Source organism: Amblyomma mixtum, chromosome 4 (genome assembly GCF_055824585.1).
Source record: "Amblyomma mixtum isolate Tamu chromosome 4, ASM5582458v1, whole genome shotgun sequence".
Classification (NCBI taxonomy): Eukaryota; Metazoa; Arthropoda; class Arachnida; order Ixodida; family Ixodidae; genus Amblyomma; species Amblyomma mixtum.
The window spans coordinates 100,611,844-100,639,718 of record NC_143015.1 but is presented as its reverse complement, the minus strand read 5'-3'; the positions used below and the strand labels follow the sequence as shown (position 1 = coordinate 100,639,718).

The 27,875-nt window shown below is 49.9% G+C and overlaps 2 protein-coding genes across 2 annotated transcripts in view; both read left to right on the top strand.

Annotated features, from left to right (window-relative positions):
- Window positions 1–27,875, top strand: part of LOC149347599 (uncharacterized) — a 165,119-nt gene extending 137,244 nt beyond the window's left edge. The window contains exon 15 of the mRNA XM_089587209.1: window positions 27,825–27,875. Coding sequence (XP_089443335.1) covers window positions 27,825–27,860 — 36 coding nt within the window. The 3' untranslated portion in view covers window positions 27,861–27,875. The remainder of the gene's footprint in view (window positions 1–27,824) is intronic.
- On the top strand, window positions 369–23,685 carry LOC149347600 (uncharacterized). Its single transcript, XM_089586032.1, has 6 exons — window positions 369–508; window positions 17,737–17,785; window positions 17,881–17,973; window positions 19,329–19,399; window positions 20,993–21,091; window positions 23,543–23,685. The coding sequence occupies exons 3-6, from the start codon at window positions 17,894–17,896 to the stop codon at window positions 23,683–23,685; spliced, it is 393 nt and encodes a 130-aa protein (XP_089442158.1). The 5' UTR covers window positions 369–508; window positions 17,737–17,785; window positions 17,881–17,893.

Here is a 27,875-nt window from a genome sequence, read left to right as displayed (position 1 = left end):
GCAACCTTTTCCGGCGATCAGCGCTCAGCCACAATCAATAGAAGGGCACTGTGCTGTGAAGAGATAGTAAAGAAAACAAAAAGGCGATCATCCCTCGCTACCACAGCTCTCGTTAACTGTAGAGTCATGCTTTATTAAACGTTCCTGCTTTGGTCGCTGTTCGCTTGAGATAACAATTTTTCCCCCGAGGACTGTACGCAAAAAATATATAAAATGTGGCACTAGCCTGAAGCAGAACATGGCGACGCCGGGTGGAGCACGTGACATGGGAACGGGGAAGGACCTGATTGGCTGGCGCTCGACCCAACGTGGCCTGCTGTCCGAGCACACACGTCAGCGTCACTCTGGAAGGAGGCCATTGTAGGAGCGGGCCGCAAGTTTAGAAGGTGTCGAACGAGGCTCCCGGAAGGCACCGGTGGGGCTGCATAGGGTCTGAGGTGTGCCTCGGATATGAAACAGCTGGCAACTATCGTTTTACGACGGCCCCCGCGCCAAGGCATCACTAACGGTGAGATCAATGAGCATTTCTGAACGATAATTCACCCATGAAGTCTTGTGTTTTAGATATGCCCATAACGATGCTCGGAAGGTCTAAACAAACTCCCCCATTAATCCGTCTCTGGCAAAGGGGCTTTGGGTCGCCGTTCGAAGCTTTTTTTTTTCTTTGATTCGCTCGGGAGAGTCAAGCGTTCTGGTGCGTGGACAGTGTTCGACGGGCGTTTCTGGCGCTCGATCCTGACGTCCCAAGAATACCGTGGTCCCGAGACCGTAATTTTTTCACATGCTTAGGCCGCACGGGGGCAAATCTAAGCCTAGCGGAAGCCAACAACCTAAGCTATTTGTGTTACGTTAAGCGGAAATGCATGGCCAGCCGTCGCACTTAGCATATCCCGAGGATGAGGACGCTGGCAATCATCAACTGGGCGTATGTGCTCAGTCGTGGATCACGGTTTCATACTTGGTGCAAAGCATAGCTCTATCGGCCGCTGGGATTCAGTGATTACAGAGTTCGGCTACTGAGCGGGTGGACCAGGTTTCAATTCTAGCCACGGCGGCCGCGTTCTGATGGACGCAGAACGCAGAAATGACCCATGTGCTGTGCGTATCACCGAATTTGAAAATCTGATTGCATGTTCGAGTACAGCCTCCCTGATTTTTAATAATATAGCGCGAGCGTCGACCGAACTGCTGGTCAGCGCCTTATAACGGCGATAAGCGTGCAACAAGGCGAGAGTTCGCGCACGCGCACGAAGGCAGAGCGTCGTCTGCTAGGCTGTTCCAAGCACGAGGACACACGCCCTGCCGCAATATCAGTTCGCAAGATCCCGCCAAGCCGTAAAGCGCATGCGCATTATTAATATGTGAGACTGCATGAGACATGATTTCTTTCTCTCTTTTTTTTTTGTTTGCCTATTACGGGAGGCCAGCCTGGCGATGCAAAGTGATAAGAAAAAATAAAAGTAAAGAAATATAGCAGCACATTGAAACCATTGCCTGGATCGCGATAAGCGGGTTTCCAACCAGCTCTTTAATGAGCCTTGCAGTGTCTCGACGGTATAAAAAGGCACCGCAGCTCTCAAACGCCCACTTCGGCGGAGAATGCCTCCACGCGTGCCACTGGAACAACGCCACCGCGTCATCGCAATGTCGCTTTGCGGGAAGTCTCAGAATGAAATTGCTAAGAGCGTTGGAGTCACTCAGGCTACCGTAAGCAGAATAGTTCAGGCTTATCGCGACGAAGGGCGCATTTGTGACGCTCCTCGACATTTGAAGCGCAAGACAACGGAAGAAGAGGACCATGCCATTGTTGCTGCGGCTTGTGTAGCGCCCTTCATGACTGCTGGCCAATTGAAGCAGGTTGCTGGAGTGGACGTGAGTGACAACTTGGTGCGTACCCGACTTCGAGAAGCAGGTCTTCGCAATCGAGTTGCGGTGCAGAAGCCGAAGCTTTCGGCGACTAACAAGGAGAAAAGGCTACAGTTTGCACGCGACCATATTGAATGGACCGTGGAGGACTGGGAAAATGTTGTCTTCACAGACGAGTCCACGGTTTGCACAAAATGGAGCCAGCAACAGAAAGTTTACCGGCCAGACCTCATGAGGTTGGTGATTTATCATTGTTCATTTTTTTCGATTTGGCTATGTTTGGCTTAAACCTGCGAAAGTATATGGCATTTGCTTCCCGGGGTGACATGTGATTATCAATGTCAGCTATCACTGTTCAAGAAATAGATGATGCAGCACAGGCGGGTAAAATGGTTCCTAAATAGAATTACTTATACTTGGTTAAATTTAAAAGATGTTTGCTGAGATTGTGGATGGATTATACTTCCATGTGAAGAGGGGGTGTATTGTCGCTGTAATATTTTCATTACGTGTCGTTTAATATTGTCTAGGAGTCATTGACACACTTTATGTTGTGTATAAAATTTTCTTCCACTGTTGCAGGTATGATCCACACTATGTTCAGAAGGTCAAGTCTAGTGGCAGGACGAGCGTAAACATTTGGGGCGTAATAACTAAGAACGGCCTTGGCCCGCTCCGTCGTATATCGGGCCGCTTCTGTGCTGAAGCATACCTGGAAATTATTGATCAGGAGCTTCTTCCCCATCTTCTGAACGGCCCTTTCACGGATGGTTGCTTCTACCTACAGCATGACCTGTCACCGGTGCATGCTGCACGCGCCGTGAAGGAACATTTGGAACAACTAGGCATCATGACGTTGTCTTGGCTCCCCAGGGAGCGGACCTGAATATAATTGAAAATGTTTGGGGTATCCTCAAGTCCAACTTGTCAAAGATGAGTCTCCACGATGCATCGGCAGACGGCTTGTGGGAAGCCGTGAAGAGTGCATGGGATGCCCTTAAGGATGACGTGGACCTTGTACCCGCACTCTTCGACTCCCTGCCCAGGCGCATCGCGGGTGTTGCTCAGTCCGGAGGCGAGTTTCAGCGCTATTAACTTATATGTATGATGTGTGAGAGCCTTGAGACAAGGCCCTGTTTCAGTTCTAAAATGCACCAAGGAAATAAAGGTTATTTGATGAAAATACACAGAAGTGTTCTACATTCGCGGATACATGCAGCTGTGTCTTACTACCCCTTCCTCTCCTGAAAGAACGAGCTTATACACCCCACGCTTCTCAATGCATTCATCGCTCCTAACGTGGCGACTGCCATTTCCAGCTCAGGTGACGCATGCTGAAAGCGGCAACCTTCTTGCAGAAAAAAAGGAGGCGCAACCATTCGTGGCTCCGTGGTTTTGCTTAAGTAGTTCAGGAGTGAGCGGGTAAACTTTACAGAATTGAGACAACAAAAAAAGACAGCATAAGTGGGCCTTGGTCCAGAGCCACAAAAACCGAAAAATGATAACTCGCAAGGAGGCATTCTCCGCCGAAGTGGGCGTTTGAGAGCTGCGGTGCCTTTTTATACCGTCGAGACACTGCAAGGCTCATTAAAGAGCTGGTTGGAACCCCGCTTATCGCGATCCAGGCAATGGTTTCAATGTGCTGCTATATTTCTTTACTTTTATTTTTTCTTATCACTTTGCATCGCCAGGCTGGCCTCCCGTAATAGGCAAACAAAAAAAAAAGAGAGAAAGAAATCATGTCTCATGCAGTCTCACATATTAATAATGCGCATGCGCTTTACGGCTTGGCGGGATCTTGCGAGCTGATATTGCGGCAGGGCGTGTGTCCTCGTGCTTGGAACAGCCTAGCAGACGACGCTCTGCCTTCGTGCGCGTGCGCGAACTCTCGCCTTGTTGCACGCTTATCGCCGTTATAAGGCGCTGACCAGCAGTTCGGTCGACGCTCGCGCTATATTATTAAAAATCAGGGAGGCTGTACCTTTTAATGGTTCATCGTATGGGATTCTACTGACCATTCCCACTTTTGTACTTTATTCCGCGTTAATCCAGTCCCCACAAAGCCATCCCGACCCGCGCACTAACCCTCATTAATCCAGCTTAAACCATTTATAGAGGTTGGCGTACTTCCGACATTTCGGGATTCCTCTCGAATATTTCCGACTGGTCCAACTTCCATTTTGTTAAAGGATCCCCATGTCCAAATTTTCTTACAGGATGTGGTTAAGGCGTCCCTAAGTTTTTTACTTCTTCGCTCTTTCAGAACGTGTTGTTCTATCTTGGTTCCTCGGGCTGCCACGTGATACTAAACTTTCTCGCGGGCGTATTGCGCGTTGCACACTGCACATTTTGATTCCATCATGCGTGTAATCTACAGTATCGACACGCCGCGGTGGCTCAGTGGTTAGCGTGCTCGGCTACTGAGCTGGAGTACCCGGGTTCGAACCCAACCGCGGCGGGAGCATTTCGATGGAGGCGAAACGCGATGGGCGGCTGTGTCCTGTGTGATGCTAGTACAAGTTTAAGATCCCCAAGTGGTCAAAATTATTCCGGAGGCCTCCACTACGGCACCTCTCCCTTTCTTTCAGACCCTCCTTTATCCCGTCCCTTACGGCGCGGTTCAGGTGTCCCCCGAGATATGCGAGAGAGATGCTTTGCCATTTCCTTCCCCCCCCCCCCCCCAAAAAAAAAAATATTTAAGACACGAACGCTCACCGAAAACTGCGCTGTTAGGGAGCGTTTGTTTTTCGGCTTTATAGACTATAATCGTGTTCGGATGCTGTGTTCCTGACGCTTGCGGCAGCTAATAGCTAAGTCACAGCTAACTTGTTGCTGCGTTGTGATTTTTCAGTGCGAAATCCCAATTTAGCTTCATCATCGTGCGTGAAGCCTCTAAGTCACAAAAGGAAAGGCGCATATATCGCTCCCTGGGGTCAGCGCACACCTCAGTCGCGCTTTGAGGTGCGTGACGGTGGTGAGATTTGCGTTGCATGCGTTGACTTTAACAACGTTTTGTTTTATGGGGCTTCAACGTCCTGAACCAACTCATGCTATGAGGGACGCTGCAGTGAAGGGCTCAGAAAATTTCGACCACCTGGCGTTTTTCAATGTGCACTGACATGGCACAGTACACGGGCATCGAAAATTTCGCCTACACCGAAATTCGACCTCCACTCCGCGTACGAATCCTCGCCTTAGCAGACACGCAGCAGTTGAGTAATATGCCGCCGTCGTTCATCGAGTTCAGTGGCGTCGGCTTCACAAGGCCATTGATTTCGAGGAAAGTAAAGGCACATAAGTGGCTTCCTGGGTCAGTGGACACCTCAAACGTGCTTTGAGGTATGTGGCGGTGGCGAGAAGTGTGCTGCATGCACGGGCGCGTTGGCAACGTTGTGGCAGAAGCGCGGCCGTCGAGCAATTGACCGCCGGCGTTTCATTGGCGTTGACTATGTTGTAGACATTGATTTTGAGGAAAGTCGCATAACTGGCTCGCTGATTTAGTGGACTCCTCAACCGCGCTTTTTGTAACACGGAGTTGAGACCTGTGCTGCATGCGTTGGAAACACCCGCCGAAGTGGCTCAGTGGTTGCGCGCTCAGCTACTGAGCCGGAAAACCTGCGTTAGAAACCGGCTGCGACGCCGCGTTTCGTTGGAGGCGAAACGCAAAAAATTCAGGGGGCACTTTGACTCTCTAAAGTGGGTAGAGGCGGAAGCGTTTTCCGCACCACCTTCGCTCTTTCTGTGGCACTGGTGGCGTCACATATATTTGAGTACTAATTACTAAGTGATGGCAAATCACTAACTAATTGTTAATTTCTGATTAATGCCTGAATACTAATTAACTGCTAATTAATGACGCTTAAGCTTCGCGTTTAGGAGTGGAACGCGACAGCGCGTTGTAGCGCTGCCAGGGGGTCCACGGAACGCCACCCCCCGTTCGGCGCGATGCCTTGCTCTTTGAACGCAACGCTTTTTGAGGAAAGGAAATGGCGCAGTAATTCTCTGCCATCTCGGTGGACACCTGAACCGCACCGTAGAGGAAGGGAGGTGGGAGTGAAAGAAGATAGATGAAGAGGAGCCGTAATGAAGAAAATGAAAATTGTATTTGAGGAAAGGAGATTACGCAGTAACTATCTCACATATCTCGGTGGACACCCGTCAAAATTCAGGAGGCACTTTTTGACCTAAAGTGTGGTCACTGATGTGTGGTTAAGATGTTAAGCTTCGCCCCTAAGAGTGGAACGCGACAGCGTCTTGCGACGCTGCCAAGGGGTCCATAGAACGCTATCGCCCATTCGGTTCTACGCCTCGCTCGTCGGTAAATTGGTTTTTGAGGAAAGGAAATGTATCTGTCTCTCATTTATCGGTGGACACCTAAACCTCGCCGGAAGAGAATGGAGGAGGATGAGAGTGAGTGAAGACACCGTATTCACTAGACGCGCCTTTGTTCATTCCAAACCATCGAGCTGGCATGGCGGAGTGGATAGCGTGCTCGTCTCTCACGCCGAAGACCGGGGTTCGATTCCTGAGCTCGACCAATTTCTAAATCGCTTTTATTTATTTATATGGACTTACTAGTAAAGCTAATTAGGCTAATTGGGTAATTAGGCAATTAACTAAGCTCAGTCCCACTTACTTGGAGCATCACCATACGATCCCTTCAATTGGTTGTATGGTTACTAGCCAAAGTGCAATTGGCCCCGTTTGAAATTCGCGCACTGTGACGTCACGACCGTTTCTACCAATTGAAAAGCGTGACATTTTCTGTCGACAACTGCTGCTTACAACGATGAGACGTTAAAGGCTTCCGCCTTAAAAAATTAGCTGTGGCTTAGCTCTGGTTAAGCCTGAGTGATAGCGAAAGCAATAGCTCCCTGGCTGCGCTTGGCTCTGCTGGTGGTAAGGCATGGCTTCGCCTTAATGTGCAACTAAAGGATTTACTCTGGACACAACATGGTTTGCACTGTTTGTTTCTTGCAATGAACACGCAATGAACGCCGCCGGGCTCGCCATTCTGCGGTATAGGCGCGTTGCTTAGCCAACCGCTCTTGCCTTTCTTCATCTGTCTCCTCGGCACGGCGCCTGCATTTCCGCGCAGCACGTCGCTCCAGGGACGCCTTGTACAACTCCTCAGACATAAGCGGAGGTTGGTTGGTTGGTTGGTTGGTTGTGTTGAGGTATTAGTGGGGTCGCAGCGGAGCACCAGAGAGAGACGACCAGCGTGGTAGGCTTCTAGTTCCGGACTGCGCGTGCCGGGCGTGCGCTCCGGGCACGCGCTGTCGTTCTTTATTTTCTTCTGTCGCGGGAACGCCGATCGCAGCGCCTGCGGTTTATAGCGTTGCCGGGCGCTACAGGGCCCCCCGCCTAGACAACGTCGAAATATACGCGCCGACGGGGCAGAGATGGAGTAGCCACGGCAGGCAAGCAGGCAGCTGGAGTAACAGTGTCCCCACGGGGTCGCTACAAGGTCCGGTAAGTTCATGTCGGGGGCCGGGAAGAGCTGTCGGGTGGAGTGCACGGGCTCAGGTGGACGAGCCTGGCTGCTGCGCAACGGGCGAATGAGGCAGAGTGCCGAGCTGACAAAGCATATTAGGGCAATGGAGGCCATGGCGGGGCCGTCACCGACTGTAGTGCTGCCCGCTGGCACAAGTGTCATTGGTGCTGGACCGTTGCAGCTGATGTCGGCGGGAAGCTGGCACACAGAGTACGCCGTCGCAAGCAAGAGAGCGGTCGAAACGGCTCCGGGGACAGATGTGGTCTTTAGCGTGGTGTCGTGTCGCTGCTGTAGCGCCAGCTTCAAGTCGTCCAAATAGGTGGAAATGGCTGGCTTACATGGCTCAGGTGCCCGTGATGTAGGGCGCGAGCAGTGCGGTCCGGCCACTAGGGTTGGCACAGGTGTGACCGACGAGACAACGGTGACAGCTGTGGTGATGACGGAGGAAGTTGCTGGGTTCAATTCCAGGTGCTGGGGTAAAGCGGGAGTGGCCGTCCGGAGCGACTGGCCAGTGCTGATGCGCGTGTGGGCATGGTCGGGCTTGAGAGCAAGCGCTGACACTGGGTCAGGAACTGTTTCAGGCAAAGTGGGGCTGGAGGCGATCGCCGTGCTTGTTACTGCTGTCATCGGGTTGGCTTTCTCATCCTGCTCCTGATGACGAGTAGTGCTCTGCGGACCTTCTGAGGGGCTGGGAGTGTGACAAGCAGGCTTGGTCGTTGTCCAGGGCTCTTTAGCATCAGCGGGCGACGGCTTCAACCTCACAAAAGAGGCCTGCAGAGCTGTTGGCGGTAGTGACGAGGTAGATGGAGATGCCGGAAGCCTCGGCACGGCTGCTGCCGCAGAGTCGTCTTTGGCTGCAGGAGGCTCTGGCGACAACGCCACTGAAGCGCAAAGAGGCAGGGCCAGAGACGCGGGTACGATAGTAGTGGGAGAAGGACGCGAGGCGAAGCTCGTGCGGATCCCACCTGGTGTGGCGTCGAGAGAGACAGCCGGGCTGGAGACGCTGGACGGGAGTGGCGGCGATGCGGCGAGGGGCTGCTGAGGCGGGCCGGGTTCTGATGAAGGCTGCGTGGGCGCGAGCGAGGCCGGTCCAGGGACAGAGGCTGGCGGCGGCGAAAACGGGTCCGCTGCGTCGTAGAGCGGCGGCGGAACGTAGTAGGCACCGAAGTCCGCCAAGACGGCCGCACGCAGCTCATCGTAGGGCCGGCCGCCGAAAGCAGAGTAGGTGAGCCGACGCAGGAGGTCGGCCGGGAGGGTGTCACAAAGGACTGCGTGTTTGAACGGCTGGATGGTGATGCCGTTCAGGTACATCGCAGCCTCCAGCTGGGCGAACCACCCGCCGACGCCTGCAGGCCGGAACGCCGGGAGCGGCGGGTCGAAACTTGGGTGCTGCCAGTACGCCATGCTAGGCCGCCGCTGTGAAAGAAGGCACGGTTCGCCGGGTCACCACTGTTGAGGTATTAGCGGGGTCGCAGCGGAGCACCAGAGAGAGACGACCAGCGTGGTAGGCTTCTAGTTCCGGACTGCGCGTGCCGGGCGTGCGCTCCGAGCACGCGCTGTCGTTCTTTATTTTCTTCTGTCGCGGGAACGCCGATCGCAGCGCCTGCGCTTTATAGCGTTGCCGGGCGCTACAGTTGGTTGGTTGGTTTGTTGCGACTGAGAGAACAATGAAGAGGAAAGTGCACAGGCCTGCCAACTGGCTCAAGCCGAGCCACCACCGCTGCCACGTGCAGATAGAAGACAGTTAAAAGATAAGAGGAAAGACTAAAAGAGAGAGTAAAGACGCGCGTCGCAACAACCGCGTCCGCCGGGACGGACGCTGGCTGCAAAAACAGATACAGGGCCGCAGCCCGAAGGCTGCGGCCGATTGCCACAGATATCCTCCTCCCCTAAGCGGAGCGCGCCTGCGGCGCCCCGTTTATCGTCTTCTAGCGAGCGCCCTCACGCGGCGGGCCGAGGAGGCCGTCACGTGGTAGCCGCCGCGCTGAGCGAAGGAACGACTACGGCCGAAGAGACGAGTTGGGGCCCCTGCTCTCCTCTGGTCGTGATGTCACGCTGTCACGTGAGCGAAGGAACGACCTCCACCGACCGCAGAAAAGTGCTAGCAGTATTGCTTTCGCAATAAAAGGGGCCTTTGTGCTGTGGCATGTCAGTGCACATATGAGATCTCCACGTGTCGAAATTTTAATGCGAAAGCATTAGATGCCTGTGTTAACACCGGATGTGTCCGCAAAATCCACACCGGAGGTTGGTCCCCTGTGACGTCTCTGGGTATGTCACCATCAGTCATATGTAGTCAGGAATCATGTAAGTCATGAGAGTAATAGCGTTGACTGATTCTAATCAGCATAGACAATCAATACTAATTAGCATCACCAGCTGCCACGCGCAGACAGCAGAAGGAGCAATGACAGCAGCAGTTGCTAGCTGCTGCACACGGACGGTGGTTTTATCAGATGTCGCCGTGGCAGATGAAATCCCAGCGATGCCATCCTTGGTTGCCCTCAGTGCTGTGGCAGTGTTCCCGAATACATTCACCAAAATTTTGAGTAACCATTCCTCTTACAGCATTCCCGGTTATGTCATAGCATTTCTCTTTGCATATAGCTTAAATGTTTTATTCAAGTGGGAGGCTTTCTTGCGACAGGGATTCGGACCGATGACATATGCATCTTTAGTGGCGTTCTTTCACCTTCTGCACCACCAATTGCATGCTTGAGGCTTCCACCGAGATGTAGAGATTTGAGTGCTACTACTCCCTTTCCTTTCCTAAAAACACGCTTTCGGATTCCTCTATGTAAGCAGACCTAAGTGCCTCCAGAATGTTTTTCAATAGGCCGCCGGTGTTTATTAGGTTTATTGGCGGTAGCGTTGTAGAGAAAATTGGCATTTGAGGGAACGAAATGGCACATTATGTCTCGCATCTCGGAGGACGCCTGAACCACGCCGTAGGGGAAGGAATAGTGGAGGAAGTGACAAAAGAAACGAAGAAAGGTACCGTAGTGGAGGGCTCTGGAATAATTTATACCAATTGGGAAATATTTAACGTGCAACGACATCGATTAACGCACCGACACTTTCCTCTATCGCAGTACAGGAGAGCGAAAGTCGAATATTAGATTGTCTTGCGTGAGCTTGCCTTCGTTTTTATGCGTAGCATATTGCAATCACTCAGTTCAGCCCTTGGGCGCACCAAACCACGTGACGTGACGTCACGTGGGGAGGTGACGTCACCAAACCACGTGAAAAAAAAGAAAAAAGGAAGGAAAAAGAAAACAAAAATTACCGACGATTACGTTACTTCCTAATGCGAAATTTGAGCGCAGCAAATAAGCTGTTTCATCTTTTCGATAGATTGAGGCAAAGAAATCGAGCAAGACATGTATGCGCTATCACAGATTTTTTTTAATTTTTCACACGTATTCCTTTAACAAAGACTCCACTAACAGTTCTTGACAGTCATGAAGGAAGCTTTGTGGTCGGAGAAATAGACTGATATATATTCGACTTGGTACACCAATGCTTGATTCTCAAAGACGAGATCTATACAAGTGCCTCGCGAGGTTGTCACAGCCGTGGGACGCGTTACGAGCGAGAGGAACGGGATGTTCTCCCGCATAAGTGTTAGGAAATTGCTGTTTGTCTTTATGTCAACATTAAAGTCCCCCACTACTTACATCGGTGTGGATCGATGGACGGTTAATGCGAGTTGCAGGAAGTGCACGACGTCTTTCGTGAGTGCGGTAGGGGCGAAGTAGGCAGCTACTACCAGCAAGCCGTTGGGCAACTTTGCGGCGCACAGTTCGGCAACTTCATGTGACGTGCCAAACATTTCGACTGGTATTGCAGAGAGACCTGTGCGCAAGTAGATAGCGACTCCCGCCGCTCTGTTGTGGTCTCTGCGAGCACCACAGCAGTATAGGAAATCTATGATTTCGAGAGGCTCTTCGGGATCCATCCAGGTTTCAGCAAAGCAAAGTACAGAGGAATGGCGCAGAATGTGATCGTGGTGTACGTCCTTGGCATGTGCGGCAAGGGAGCGTACGTTAAGAATGTGGTTGTGAATGATGAATCAAGTGCTGCCAGCGAATGACGCGTCCATTGGCTGTCTGCGTGTGTTACTGATGTGTGGTTAACATGTTAAGCTTCGCCTGTAAGAGTCGAACGCGGCAGCGTCTTGCAACGCTGCCAGGGAGTCCACAGAACGCCATCGCCAATTCGGCTGTACGCCTTGCTGGACGGTAAATTTATTTTTTGAGGAAAGGAAATGTATCTCTCTCGCATATCTGGGTGGACACCTGCACCTCGCCGTAAGGGAAAGGGGGAAGATGGGAGTGAACGAAAACGCCGTATTAGCTAGACGCGCCTTTGTTCATTCCAAACCATTCAGCTGGCATTACGGAGTGGCTAGCGTGTTCGTATCGCACTCCGGAGACCCTGGTTCGATTCCCCAACTCGACCAATTTCGTTCTCGGTTTTATTGATTTATGCGGTCTAATTAGAAAGGTTAATTAGGCTATTTCATATTTATATTCTTGTATTTCTATCCATCGTGTTCTGTCATTAACCTGTCAATTGTTGGAACTGTCTAGGATGTTCGACACAACGTATATGAAACGAGCAACGTCTTACTGAGTGGGGAAGTGCGTGGTGGTGGAGGGAACGCGGCTTCGTACTTATCTGTTTTTTTCAGCAGCGTCTCCTTCCGCGGACGCTGTTGTCGCTGCGGCGCGCGTCTTTCTTTTCTTTTCTTTTCTTCTGACCTCTTCATTCTCCTCTATATTAATTAGGCTAATTGATTAATTAAGCAATTAACTAAACTCAGTCCAACTTAGTTGCAGCATCACTATACGATCCCTTTGATTGGTTGCATGGTTACTAGCCAAAGTACAATTGGCCCCATTTGAAATTCGCGCACTGTGACGTCACGAGCATTTCGACCAATTGAAAAGCGTTACATTGGGGGCGGAGCTGGTTACGAGGCCGACGCCGACGCCGACGCCGACGACGACGCGAAACCCAGGAACGGACGCCAAAGAGCTGCGCTCTAAAACAAAGACGGCTGAGCATGTTGGCGGTTGCCACCGCCCCGTTTCAAAGGGGGCGCTCCTATCCATCCATCCATCCATCCATCCGTCCGTCCGTCCGTCCGTCCGTCCGTCCGTCCGTCCGTCCGTCCGTCCGTCCGTCCGTCCGTCCGTCCGTCCGTCACGGAGGAAAAGCTGCTGAGAAAATCGAGTGCCGCCAAGCAATACCTGGCGCAAAAAGACCGCGCAATATGCAACGCATTCTTGGCTTAACCCAGCTAAGCCCGGGCATCTTTTTTTTCCTAATCCCTGTTTGTATACATTTCCTTTTCCACGTGATCAAACCGTTATTTGAAAGATAGCGCCTGTCTTGTCCTCGTCCGTCCGTCCGTCCGTCCGTCCGTCCGTCACGGAGGAAAAGGTGCTGAGAAAATCGAGTGCCGCCAAGCAATACCTGGCGCAAAAAGACCGCGCAATATGCAACGCATTCTTGGCTTAACCCAGCTAAGCCCGGGCATCTTTTTTTTCCTAATCCCTGTTTGTATACATTTCCTTTTCCACGTGATCAAACCGTTATTTGAAAGATAGCGCCTGTCTTGTCCTCTTCTCTCTTGTCTTCGTTGTTTAGCGCTATATTGTATAATCTCACGCAGTCATCTTTCTTCCGCTTCCCGATACGCTTGCTTCCTCTTGGGATCCAGTCAGTTGCCCTTAAAAACCATCGGTCGCCTTGCATTCAGATTACATGACCTGCCCGAACCCATTTCTTAATACCGGCTAGGATGCCATCAACCTCATTAGATCTCCTACCCACTTTGCCCTCATTCTGTGCCTTAACATAAAATCTAACACTTTCTTTTCTATAGGCCACCGCGGTGGCTCAGTCGTTATGGCCCTCGGCAGCTGACCCGACAGACGTGGGTTCGATCCCGGCCGCGGCGGTCGAATTTCGATTAGAGGCCCGTCTACTGTGCGATGGCAGTGCACGTTAAAGAACCCTAGGTGGTCGAAATTTCCTGAGCCCTTCACTAAAGTGTTCCTCGTAGCCTGAGTTGTTTTGGCACAGTAAACCCCCCATAAACCAAACCAAACTCTTTCCAATGCTCGATGCGTCATCCTTAGGCTGAACTATTTTAAGTACAGCCTCTAGGTTTCTGCCCCACAGGCTAGTACCGGTGAAATACAGCTGTTATAGGTAAACTGTCCTCTTAACGAATATTGGTAAACTGCCATTCATGATCTGAGAAAACCTGCGAAGTGCACTCAATCCCATTTTTCCAGTTATTGCACTCTCGTGAGCTGGATCAGCAGTCCCTACCTCCCCTAAGTAAACGTATTCCCTTGCCACTTCCAGCACATCGCTGCCAATTGTGAACTTTTATTCCCTTCCGAGACTGTTGAACATGTTGATCATGTTTCGCAGCTGGGGGAACATGTTTGAACCATAGTCCAGGCGTAGGCTCACGCTTAATAACGCTGCATGTAAATATGAGACAGCGGCACGAAAAGGCGCGGCGAGTCAAACGCAGGTGGAATTTCTCTGGAGGCTCTCCCGAAACCGGGCTTACGAGACAATATTCGTCAGTCCATTCCAAGTCTGTAACGTAAACAATAGAGTATTGTAATGTGTTGAATAAGCACGAGCTTCTACATTTTGCGAGCAAGCTGTGCTAATCCCACATCGTACCCTTTATGTGCAGTGCTCGCTAATTATGAACGCGCTAACATTAAAAACATAATCGGGGAGACTCCGCGGTGGCTCACTGGTTCCGACGTTGGGTCGGCTGCTGACCCGAAAGACACGGGTTCGATCCCGGCCGAGGCAGCCGAATTTTGATGAAGGCGATATTCTAGAGGCCAATGTGCTGTGCGATGTCAGTGCACGTTAATGAACCCCAGATGGTCGAATTTCTGAAGCCCTTCACTACGGTGTCCCTCATAGCCTGAGTTGCCCTGGGACGTTAAACCCCAATAACCGTAAACCTAAACCATAATCGGGGAGAAAATATGTCGCCGGTAGCTAATTCGACGATCATTTAAATTGGGTGGAGAAAAGTCACTGCACCAGATGGAAATCACTGGAGCGCAAATAACGTCACCGGAGTGACATTGACATCACTTCTGGTGAAGGCAGCAACAGCTTCTAATGCTATCTAATTGCCAACTCGTCATGAAAATGGTGTACGTGTAAATTTTTTCGCCTCTCATCCTCTCCTGATCCTTTTCTCACTCGGCTTAATCCAGACTGAGGTGGATACCATGCTCTTCCTTTTACCACTTCTCCTCCGAGAGAATCACTACTGCCCCGCTTCGGCAGACCAACCTGGGCATGCATTTACCGTCGGCAGCTCTGGGCAATTGACCCCGCTGCTACTACGCATCCGAGAGGATTTGTATGAAAAGCGCACTTTGTTAGGTGAGTGGTTATCGCGCTCTGCTGATGAGGACGAAGATGTGAAACTTAATCCAGGTGGTGGCGACTGCATTCCTAGGAGGCGGTTCGCAAACAATGTTGAAAGAAAAAACTGGTAATGGCGCATGAAACGGGACACAGAAGGCACACACAAACAGGACTGACGCTAAGTACGCTAAGCAATGCTAAGTATGAAATATGCGAGAGAAGGGTCTTCTGCAGGTGGACACCTTGGCAAAGTACCTGTACCTGAAAGCGTGACTGAGGCGTCCGCTGGCTCAGGGATCCAGTTATGCACTTTTCCTTTCAAAAAAAAAAATGACGATTACGTTACTTCCTAATGCGAAATTTGAGCGCAGCACATCAGCTGTTTCAGCTTTTATATAGATTGAGGGAAAGAATTCGAGCAAGACGTGCATGTACAATTGCAGACAACTTATTTTTCACAGATATTCCTTCCTGAATAAACACTCCGCTAACAGTTCTTGATTGTCATGAAGGAAGAGGTCTATGCAAGTATTTCGCGAGGTTGTCACAGCCACAGGAGGCGTTACGGGCGAGAGGAACGAGATGTTCTCCCACATCAGTGGTAAGAAATTTCTGTTTGGTTGTCTTTATATCTACATTAGTCCCCACCCACCCTGCCACCCTGGCAGGTAGCAGTTAAAAGGCTGATCGCGAGAGCTCGCTCTCCGCTGTCAGCGCGAACGCACCCAGCTAGCCCACGTCTCTCTCATCTCCCCACGTACCTATAAGCGCAATTCAGGCGTCCACTGGCCAAAAGAGCCAGTTATGCGCACTTGATTTCCTGTACTCGACGCCAACGCCAGTGAACACAATGAACGCCGACCGCTTGTGGCTTCAGCGCCGCGCTTCTGGCACAACCTTGTCAATGGCTGCAGCTCACATATCTCTCTCATTACACCCGGCACGGCGCGATTAAGGTGTCCACTGTCCCAGGGAGCCAGTTATTTTCCTTTCGTTAAAATGATCGGAGTGTTAACGTTGCCAACGCCAATGAACACAACGAACGCCGAAGGCCTTTGACTTCAGCGCCGCGTTTCTGGCACAACGTTGACAATGCCATCGCATGCAGCGCAGATCTGTCACTACCGCCACATAGCTACAAGATTGGTGTCCACTGTTCCATGAGGGTAGTTGTGCGCCTTCCCTCTGGCTCAAGTGTTCACCGAGATGCGTGAGAGAGATAGTGCGCCATTTCCTTTGCTCAAAATCCAATTTACCCATTTTGCCCTCGCCTTTCCAAGCTACCGCTCCATTGGTTTCGCAGGTTTAAAGCGCGACCTAGGTGTGCACTGCGGGTTACAACGGACAACGGCGACGGCGACGCCGCGAACCGCAGAAACATACGCCAAAAACATACTATACACATACTATAAACATACTATAAAATCAACGGAGTCTAGAGAGCCTGGAGGTGGTGACGAAGCGCGGCTACGGCCGCTTACCTGTTTTTATGCGAAGCATATTACTTGAGCTACACTACACCCCGTCGAGCGTGGCGGTGGACCATTGACCTTTAGCGTGACTACGTGACAACATGACGTCACAGCAGAGGAGAGATGGGCTGCCGGCTCGCGCGGTCGGCCGCGGCGGTGGAGGCTCCACATCAGAGGCGCGGCGGCTGACCACGTGATAACATCACGTCACAGCAGAGGAGAGATGGGCTGCCGGCTCGCGCGGTCGGCCGCGGCGGTGGAGGCTCCACATCAGAGGCGCTGCCTGCTGCTGCTGGGGGTACATCAATACAGTCTATACGGAATGGCGGCGGTGGTGGAATAACTAAGGGTGTTTGCAATGTACTTTCCATGGGTGCCAAGAATGCTGTTGTAGCCGGTGCTGGGGCAGTGGTTGTGCACTCTGCATGCATTTAATTCACCGATGATCCCGTATATAGCTGCCACGGCAATCCTTGCTACACTTCTAGTGGTTGTATTAAAATGACCAAGTATTCAACCAAGGAAAGCTTGTATTACCAAGCCTAGCCATCAATATGCTTCGCATCTGACTAGGCTTAACCTTAGCTAAGCCTCAGCCATTTTTTCAGCAGCGTCCGCTTCGGCCAACGCGGTTGTTGCTGCGACGCGCGTCTTTTCTTTTATTTTCTTTACTTTTTCTCTTTCCTCTGATTTTTTAACTCTCCTCTATCTGCACGTGGCAGCGGTGGTGGCTCGGCAGGCGCGTGCAATTTCTTTTATGCGAAGCATATTACTAGAGCTATACTACAGCCCGTCGAGCGCGGCGGTGGAGCTACCATGACCACGTGACACCACGTGACAACATGACGTCACAGCAGAGGAGAGATGGGCTGCCGGCTCGCGCGGTCGGCCGCGGCGGTGGAGGCTCCACATCAGAGGCGCTGCAGCTGACCACGTGACGCTACAGCAGTGGTAAAAGCTGAGCTTGCCTCGCTCTCCGGGCACATAAGAGGCGGCCAGGTGTTGGGATGCCGCCTAGAAGCAGGGCTGATTTGAGCGACGACCAAGCCTAGCCATCAATATGCTTCGCATCTGACTAGGCTTAACCTTAGCTAAGCCTGAGCCATTTTTTCATCCTTCTATCAGTCGCAACAACTACAACAGCAACAACAACGTGTCACCACCGGCGCCAATGAACCCAGTGATCCCCGGCGGCCTATTCATCCAGTTCCGCGTTTTTTCCTCAGCGTTAAACGCCAACACAGGCAGCCCACATCTGTGTCTCTACCGGCACGCAGGTCAAAGCGCGATTGAGGTGTTTTTCGTGGCCCACTCAGCGACTCTGAATATCTTTACTTAAACTTTTCATTTTACAGTGTAGGAGGCGTACTGCTTTCGCACTAAAAACACCCATGTGATTATGTATCCCATTACACTAGTTGGTTTGCAGTGAAATCGTGGTCGGCATTGGTCGTCATACTATATTTCCTACTGCAGGCAACCGCCCCTGTCTTCCGTCAGGCTCCGACATTCCTTGATATAGCAGGTATGTGCATGATCTTCCGAGAATTTGAAGAGGGCCTTGCTTCTAGGCTCGAGCTTCCTAACATTGTCTTGTTTCTTTTTTCTTTTCCTACATAGGAGCGAAGCGGACATGAGCGTGGAGGCACTTACGATCCTGTCACAACGGGTGGAGTTCATTCATCACGTGGGTGCTCTCCGCTTCGAAAGCAGGTATGAGGGAGGGGAAGGGAGCTTTCTCCACTGTGGGCTAACACCAGACGCATAACACTGGGTATTATATATTGATATTACTGTCCAAGAAAAAAAATTGGTCCCTACACACTTGGAACGGTGCCTCCAAATGTTAAATAACTGCATACCCAGGAATTGCTTCTCAACGTCCCAAAGCGACTCAGGCTATAAGAGACGCTTTAGTGAAGGGCTCCGGAAATTTCGACCACCTGGGGTTCTTTAACGTGCACAGACATCGCAGAGCACACAGGCATCTAGAATTTCACCTCCATAGAAATTCCACCGTGGCGGTGGAATTTCCACAGCACACATTTCCTCTTTCATGTACTAATAAGCATCAGCAGATCTGGATTACAACACAACCTCATGGTGCAATGCTGACTTGGACAACAGCCATGTCTTAAAACACTTCTTTCTGTGACCCACCCTAATTTAAGCACCTTCCTACCTGCCCTATGGGTTAAATAAATTCATTAATGGTGATGATGATGGGAATACACCTCTCTAATTAAGAAGCCTGAGAGTAATAGTTACCAAGTTAAATATTCAATATTAGTGAACCAGCCTGCTAGTGTTGGCATGTCTAAGCTCTACATCGCTGAAAAGGGCAGCGCCGAAAAACAGCGCTCTTGAAACTCAAAAAGTCTATTTTTAAAGATTGTGTACAAACTATGGAGAGACCCTGGCAGCCTAAAGTGCGCTAGGCGAAAGCCTTTGTAGCGCTACTTCGACTGCCAATTGTTTGTTACGCTTGTGCTGCTTGCGAGTCATCCTCCTCCAGTAGCTGCCGCACAACGACTGACGACGGAGCAGCGCTCGACGCTCTCGCGCCGACAGCTGCACCTGTCAACGAAGATGACGTCACCTTTCCGCAGCTGCGCTCGTCGATGAGTCATCCCAGGCGCTGGATGTAACGCCGGACGGACGTACAGGAGAATGAGCCATTAAAGGCATTCGCCTCAAAATCTTAGTGCAACAGCCTGTATAAGGGGTAGCAGCAGCTCTGAGAGAAGCAGCTGTTGTGATCAGATTTGGAATTAATCTAGGGCCGGGGGGAGTTAGAGTTGTGCAGCTGGAACACCGTGTAATTGTTTCGCCGTCAAAGAGCGCCCTTTCTCTTATACATAGCGTGTTTGGCCTGATGGCTGTGATGATGATAATGTTGCAGTTTTAGCTTGCCTTTGCTGGTATTCGCATGCAGTTTGCACGCATAGTTTAACAGGTTAGATATAGTACTTATTGCCATTGTACCCTCAATTAGGAGAGCGTAAGCGTTTTTATAAACTGCGTCCAGTAAGCATGTATTGAACGGCTCTTTGCTACATGACCTGAAGTCTGTTTTTCTTTGCAGGCCGGGAACAACGCCGCTGGCAGGAGATGCTACCACTTAATCTGGATATCACGGGTATGTTCGTCGTTTCTTCTACTGAACACGAATCATGTCTTTTTTATTTATAAAAACCATGAATGCCTAACAGAAGAAAGGCCTGAAGCACTGTATTCCAACTAGCCCACTTTTGGGCCACACCATCTGTTGGTCCACTTCATGTGCCGGCCAGGTTTACTGTTGATTTCCGCTGGGGAATTAACTCGAGTTTGTTTTCTAATTCACATTCCGCCTTTTTTGTCTCTGAAGTTTACAAAGACCTTTTCCCATTCAAAGAACGCTGCGGTGTCGTAAAACCGAGCTCAAGCATTTTCATTATCCTCTGCGTTTGGGTTCGGTAGGAAAGTACTGATATTATCAAACTTTTTTGCTCACCTTTGTTCCTAACAAAATGGTTCTCTTGGCACGAGGATGTGTTCTAACTGCATGTGACGTAGATGTTAAACATCAAAAAATGTATAAAAACATTCAGTCTGCAAATCTCACGTGGGAAAGAAGTCTATCACCAGCTATTGTTGCGCCCACCTCCCCCACAGCGGCAGTCGAAGTGCATTGCACGGTGGCATTCAGCAGGTGCAACCTCTTCCAGTGCTGACGCATGCAGTTTACTTCTCAAAATTTGCAACTGAAGGCAGCACGTGTATTTTGTTTTTGTTTCTTTAACTTACAAACGCTCTGCGTTCTTACAAGCATGCTTGAAGCTTATTCTCGCCATATAGCACTTAGGCATCATTCATAGCACAGCGATCCTTAGGTTGGTTGGTTGGTTGGTTGGTTTATGGGGTTTAACGTCACAAAGCGACTAAGGCTATGAGAGATGCCGTAGTGTAGGGCTCCGGAAATTTCGACCACCTGGGGTTCTTTAACGTGCACTGACATCGCACAGTACACGGACCTCGAATTTCTCCTCCAAAGAAATTCAGCCGCCGCGGCCGGGATCGCACCCGCGTCTTTCGGGCCAGCAGCCGAGCACCATAGCCACTGAGCCACCGCGGCGCCTTGAGTCTTCGAGTAGTCTCTCCCCGTAATGATACACCTAGCCAAGCTAATATGCAACCATTCTATTGTATATGCATCATGATGGGCAAGTATTTAGGGAAGATGCGAAGACAGCATCCTTGTAAGAGTCGGTGATGTTAAGCCTAATTATGCATTCGGCGTGACAGCGTTTATGGCCCCGTCGCCCAGAAGTTCCGGCATCAGCGTTGTGAGCGAAAAATCCCGACCATGCATCTGGCAGATGATGTCCAGAGAACATCTTAGAAGGCAGGCTGACCACCGAGGTCACACGACCTTGCGGCGTCAGTCACAACCAGCCCAACTGATGGTGAGCGTCGTGGAAGTTGGCAATTGAATTAATGATTGGTCGCTCGGGAAGATCAACCTGGGCCTTACAATGCCCGCCGCTGGGAACACCCGCCATCGCAGGGCAGGGGCGCATCGCTTAACCGCAGCACCGCTCCGCAAGGAGGGGTCTGGGGTCTGCCACGGATCAATGAATCTAAAATAGAGGATGACCGTCTGCATATGTGGCGCTTAGCCCATTACGCTATCACATCATGCCCTCAAGGCGGAGCTATAGTGTCCCCTCTAATTTTTCTTTTCCGTCAGCGATACGCCCAGAGACATGGACGGGGCCCCCGGTGTGCACCATGAAGTCGCAAGTACCAGTAGCAGCGCAGCATGGACTTGTGTCAGACCCGTCCTCTCGTAAGTGCATGTCTCTTCCGGTCGTGCAAATGGCAGTAATTTTTAGCGGCTCAGTTGTGACCGAAAAACCACGCTGTGCAACGTTGTTTCCCTTGTTGAAATATTCAAAACTTTGATGTTAGGACAAGCGCCAGTTACAGACTCCAGTGACGTAGTTCCCGTTGAGGCGTTGCCATTCAAACAAACGCATTGAAGTAAGTACATTAAGATTTTGTTGCTTTTTCTAGCAAACCAGTGCTCCGTTTTCATTGAAAGTGATCAGCCCGTCAGTGATGTGAATAGCGATGAATGCCGCGGGGACGAAAAGAAATGACCTTGTGAAACGTGCGTCGCCAAATACATTCCGGCAGCATGCATTGTTGCTACACCATATATAAGCCGTGAGCCGTTTTACAAACGCGTACAACAGACATCCTTTTCATCAAGTCGCACCGATTGGCTTCGTAAGGGCAGGAATGAAATATTGTATGTGATGCGGTGCATTTGCCAACAATCAAGTTTCTTTCGCATTTATGTCTGCGCGCACTGCATTACGATGAACGAAGTGAGCTTTGGAACAGAGTATATATCAGCGATGGCGGTAGCTAGAACATTCCGCACCATTTCTTGGAGGCATGTGTTCGTCCTTCCATGTATATTGGTATTTCATTACGCAGCCTACGCAGCTGGTGCTCACTACTTCTCTAGAGTATTGACGGGAAATACATTAAAATAATGGCATCAGGCAGGAGCAGTTTTTAAAAGCCATATGTGGGCCAGAATACGAGAAATATTGTGCTGACATTTGATTTGATTTTTATAATTAATATTCGTTTTGTTTCAGTAAGCTCTGTATTCTTCTTGGCCATCCCCACGTTTAGGAACACCACAGAGGAAGGGGAGAGTACGCCATGCCTCCTTAAATCATTAACACTTCCGTCGGAAATGGCCAAAGAATTTACATGTTCAACGACACCAATGTGTTTAAGAAAGTTTGAAATGCTGTTTCAATCATCAGGGCAGTTGCTTTGTAGAGAATGAGAAGCCTATTTTCAAGTACAAATATTTTTGGGTACATGTACTCGGTTAGTAACAACCCAAGCAGCACTGGTAATCGGCCCAATATTGGAAATGGAGGGTTTTTTTGTGATCCTTTGAGGACCGGCCTTATCCAATATTGGTCCTATTATATGTGCTGCTTGGGAACGTTGTTCTGATTTGTGAGAATGGGCGAAAAATATGTTCCGACAGCCACTGCATGGACAATGGAACCGGCTCTCAGCCTTACTGCACTGCCCCCTCCCCTTTGTTTACACACACTGTATTTCATCGACTCATTTGCCTATCATTGCAGTTAACTGGCACCGTTTAGATGTTGCACCTTCTTATTTCTTGAGAACAAGAGAATATACATAGACAAGAAGTACACATCAGCGGTATCATGAAGCGCAAAGTGGGCCAGGAAGAGGGGGGGGGGTGCCCTATAGGTGGTTCACTGTGGCAGTCCACGCGGGTCCCATGATGTTTCTACAACGGTGGCCACATTGGCTCCATGTGGGCTCTCCACTGGTCATTCACATTAGTCCCATAAGGTAGCGATGTAAGCATCCCAAGTGGAGCTAAATGCTGGTTCCGCCCAAAATGGGCCATAAATGGGCAGCCAGCCAACCTCCTCATGTGGCCCTGAACTGGACCTGTCCATCAGAACGAACGTCTGTTTCGTATGTCAGTTAGCTTTTGCAATACCCAAGTAGAACCGATGATGGTTCTCCAAGGACATGTCCGATGTGGGCTTGGCCGCACTTTCTTGAGAAAGCATTTATATACATTTTAAGCATGCTAGGATATCTGAAGTGCCACATACCTGCTACTTCTGATATGCACAGCAAAAGCAGGAAGCCCGTATACCCTACTGGGACCTGAATTAGGTCTATGTTGGCAGCTCATATCTGATTGCATTAATGTGGCATGCATCGATCGTGTGTGAGAAGCCCACCTCCTTTAGGCGTCAGGGAAATATGGGTAATGTAGGCATCACGCACGTATTCCGCCTTTGGGATTGTGTGGCTGCTGCTTATGAGCAATAAAAGCCAACACGCACAGAGAGAGAGAGACACAGAGAAGACTGAGCATGCTGAGACAGAGAAGATTGAATATGCTGAGTTCACGTGTTTGCATGCTAGCGTAGACGGTTGTCATTTGCCGCGAGTGTGGCTCACAGCTAACTTCTTCAGGAGAAAGCAGGGCTTCTAATATAAAGTTTACTTCCCAATCTGGGCGGAATAAGATGATAATTTTTTAGTGGAAGAAAGGTCTATCTGAAGTTTTCTTCATTGATAAGGTTAGAAAATAAAAAGAAATGTCCTGACGATATTCAGCTCAAGCATCAAAAGCCTGAAGGAACCCTTGGCAGAAAAAAATAGCCCTGCACCTTATTTCAGCTGAATGCGAACATCACCTTCCCTTTGTCAGATAGATTATATTTTATCACAGTAGTGTCCAATGCGAGCAGCTCCCCGTGCCTCTTGTCTGGCTCGCACATTCGGCGCCCCAGCAGGTATACGTGCTCGAAAGAGCTAAGCAGCGGCACCATCTACGTCTATGTGACGTCGTAGACTGCGAACGGTGTGCGCTGTCAATTAGTTTTATTAGCCGCACTGAAGCGAAACGCGACAGGGGTGTTCATCAGCGCCACCCACGTTCATAAGCGGCGGACGTAGAACGTCCTGAGTTACCGCAGGTGTGACGTAGAACGTCATCGAACGGAGAGGGTGGAAGCTGCGTGAGAACCCTCTTATGCTTCCTATGGCGTCAAGGCTGCCAGAGGTAGAGCACCGGACGCGTAATTCGGAGGTCGTGGGTTCGGATCCCACCGGCGGCAGTGGTTGTTTCTTCTTCTGCTTTTCTAATCAATTAGCTTTAAGCGATAACATATTCAGTAATATTCTAAATTGATCAACACCACAAAATAAATAAATCAATTAAAAAAAATCCCCTGTGCCCCTTGGTTTCTGCGGCTGTTGGCTTCTTTCATGTTTATAACGAGCCCCTCATTCCCCTTCCCTCTTTGCTTAATTGCTTAGCGAGGGCCTCGGTTCTGGCAGCCTTGACGCCATAGGAAGCATAAGAGGGTTCTCACGCAGCTTCCACCCTCTCCGTTCGATGACGTTCTACGTCACACCTGCGGTAACTCAGGACATTCTACGTCCGCCGCTTATGAACCTGGGTGGCGCTGATGAACACTCTCAAGATTAGGTTACTTGTAAACATAAATACCCCCGAAAGCAGCAGATTTGACAGCCGTCGCCGTAGCTCAGAGGTAGAGCACCGGACGCGTAATTCGGAGGTCGTGGGTTCGGATCCCACCGGCGGCAGTGGTTGTTTTTTCTTCTGCTTTTCTAATCAATTAGCTTTAAGCGATAACATATTCAGTAATATTCTAAATTGATCAACACCACAAAATAAATAAATCAATTAAAAAAAATCCCCTGTGCCCCTTGGTTTCTGCGGCTGTTGGCTTCTTTCATGTTTATAACGAGCCCCTCATTCCCCTTCCCTTCTTTGCTTAATTGCTTAGCGAGGGCCTCGGTTCTGGCAGCCTTGACGCCATAGGAAGCATAAGAGGGTTCTCACGCAGCTTCCACCCTCTCCGTTCGATGACGTTCTACGTCACACCTGCGGTAACTCAGGACGTTCTACGTCCGCCGCTTATGAACGTGGGTGGCGCTGATGAACACTCTCAAGATTAGGTTACTTGTAAACATAAATACCCCCGAAAGCAGAAGATTTGACAGCCGTCGCCGTAGCTCAGAGGTAGAGCACCGGACGCGTAATTCGGAGGTCGTGGGTTCGGATCCCACCGGCGGCAGTGGTTGTTTTTTCTTCTGCTTTTCTAATCAATTAGCTTTAAGCGATAACATATTCAGTAATATTCTAAATTGATCAACACCACAAAATAAATAAATCAATTAAAAAAAATCCCCTGTGCCCCTTGGTTTCTGCGGCTGTTGGCTTCTTTCATGTTTTAGGAGAATGGAAGTCACAGGCAATTCGTGGCACTTTTCTCGAAACGGTTTTGTGCAGTGTTCGCATTAGACACACGCACATTGCGCGCAGGTTCGTAATCGAGAAAGAGTACAGAACTATAAGGAAGTGACGATAAGGTAAAGAGTAAACAATTTTATTTCCATGAACAGGTGGCTTAGTGGTTACCGCGCTCGGCTGCTGGCACAGAAGACGCGGGTTCGATCCCGGCAGTGGCGGCTGAATTTCCAAGGAGGCGAAATTCTAGAGGCCCGTGTACTGTGCGTTGTCAGTGCACGTTAAAAAGCCCAGGTGGGCGAAATTTCCGGAGCCTTTCACTACGGCGTCCCTCATAGCCTGAATCGTCTTGAGACGTTAACGCCAATAAATCAAATCAAATAAAGAACTTGAGAAAGAATGACTAGCGGCAGACAGAGCTAAGCTCTGTTCCTTAATGCATCGATTTACAGCCAGAGCCGGCTTACTGCGCCTTGCGCTGGGCTGCTTAGGTTTGGAAGCGAAAAGCTTCACTAGGCTAGTCAACACGGAGGCTAGAATGGGCTCCGTCGTCAGAAAAAGCCACAGGTGCGCATGCGCGAACTGCGGGACATCACTGTGGACACCCGAACCGCGCCGTAAGGGAAGGAAAATGAAAAAAGTGGTTTTAAGGAAAGGAAACGACTCCTGTCTCTCTCATATCTCGGTGGATACCCGAACCGCGCCGTAAGGGCCTTAAGGAAAATGAAATGAAATGAAAATTGCTTTTAAGGAAAGCAAATGCCTGCCTCTCGTATCTTGGTGTGCACCCGAGAGGAATGCACGCCACAGTACATGTCTCTAAAGCAACCTTCAAAGACAGCACCGTATTCACTACACGCGCGGATCCTCCTCCGCCTTGCCTCCGCCTTGCCGCAGCTTTTCGCTTCGAGATATCCTGGCTTAACCTTCGCTAAGTCAGAGCCAATTTTTATTGCGGAAGCAATACTACTTTCACTTTCAGCTCCTCGCGTGGCGAGGCTGCGGTAGCTACCATTGACCTTTAGCTTGACCCCTGCTATGACGTCATACCATCTGCCGCAAAAACCAGGGGCCCAACTTGTGCCGTCGCGAGGCGAGGCCGCGCTTGGTAGCTGCATGGCCGGGCTAGAGGGGTGACGCGCGCGCTCTTCCTTACGGCCTACGCGCCCGGCGATGGAACAATGGGGTGGATTCTTGACGGCTCGTTACTCCGCTCGCCGCGTGGGGCGCTGCGACCCAACATTACGTCATTTATAGCTGCGTCTTTTAGCAACGACAATGGGGTGATCTCACCAAGTGAGGCGGCAACACAGGACAGCACAATAAAGAACTGCTTAGAACTGACTAGTCTTAATTGGGAAAAGGCGGAAGCGAATATTCCTAAAACCACATCCGCAGGGATAGACGAAATTCCAATTAAGCTGATTAATGAACTTGGCCCAAGAAGCAAGGAAGCGCTAATAAAAGCATTGGAGACAGTCATAACAAATCAGCAAATCCCGCACAGTTGGAGACAAAGTAAAATAAATTTGATTTATAAAGGGAAGGAGATAAGATGAACATCAAATCCTTCCGTCCGATTAAGATAACGTCTGTTATGTAGAGCCTGGTAATGCAGGCGGTGAAATTAAAATGCAGTCATGGGTAGAAGGTAATCGGATACTCGGAGAACTTCAGAATGGGTTCTCAAGGGGTAGGCTTTTAGGTGATAGCCTGTTCGTGCTTACCCAATGCATAGAAATAGCCAAGGCGGAAAACAGACCTCTGTTTTTAGCCTTTCTGGACATAAGCGGTGCATACGATAACGTGAACAGGGAACTCCTGTGGAGCATATTGAAAGATTTAGGTATCGATCATGAGGTAATTGATTTTCTACAGGAAGTCTACCGAGATAATGAAGTTGAAATTACATGGGAAGGGAACAAAAGTACCACAACTGTAGGGGTGTACAAAGGATTAAGGCAAGGTTGTCCTCTATCACCGTTGCTGTTCATGCTTTACGTGATAAATATGGAAAGAAGGCTAGAAAAAGTAATCTAGGTTATAATGTCGTACAGATTAGACGGAAATGTAGTTGAGCAGCAACTCCCGGGTGTAATGTATGCGGACGGTATTGTAGTGTTAGAAGATAGCCCGGAAGATTTACAAACTTTGGTTAATTCTTGTGGAGACGAAGGAGACGCTCTAGGATTCAGTTTTAGCGCAACTAAATCTGGTGTGATGATTTTAACGATACAACTGACCAGGAGCTTACAATACAAGGCCACGAAATACCCACAGTGGCCGAATACAAATACCTCGGGATATGGCTAAACGAAGGGCAGATATACACGGAAAAGCACAAACGAGCTCTCCTTTACAACGGCGAAACAGCAATCACGTTTTCCTAAAATTGATTTAAGATTTGTTTCGTTTAGTGGAATTTTACGTCCCAGAGCGACTCAACGTCTTCAACCTACCTAAGCGACTCGCACACCACACGTTCGTCTATTCTTTCGCCTCCATCGAAACGCAAGTCCCGCGTCCGGGATCGAACCACTCGGTCTTCCGTGTCAGCAGCCGAGCACCATAACCAACCAGCTGCCGTGGCCGACATTGTTCGTAGAGTTTCTAGGTTATGGTGCAATTGATGTCAAATATAAGCGAGAAACATCGTCGCTATTCTCTGCATCGTTTGCACGACATTAGCATCAATATGAGGCGTTCTTCGCAGGTGGCACTCGGCGTTTTGGATGTGGACTGGGGCTAGAATCCCGGGATTTGG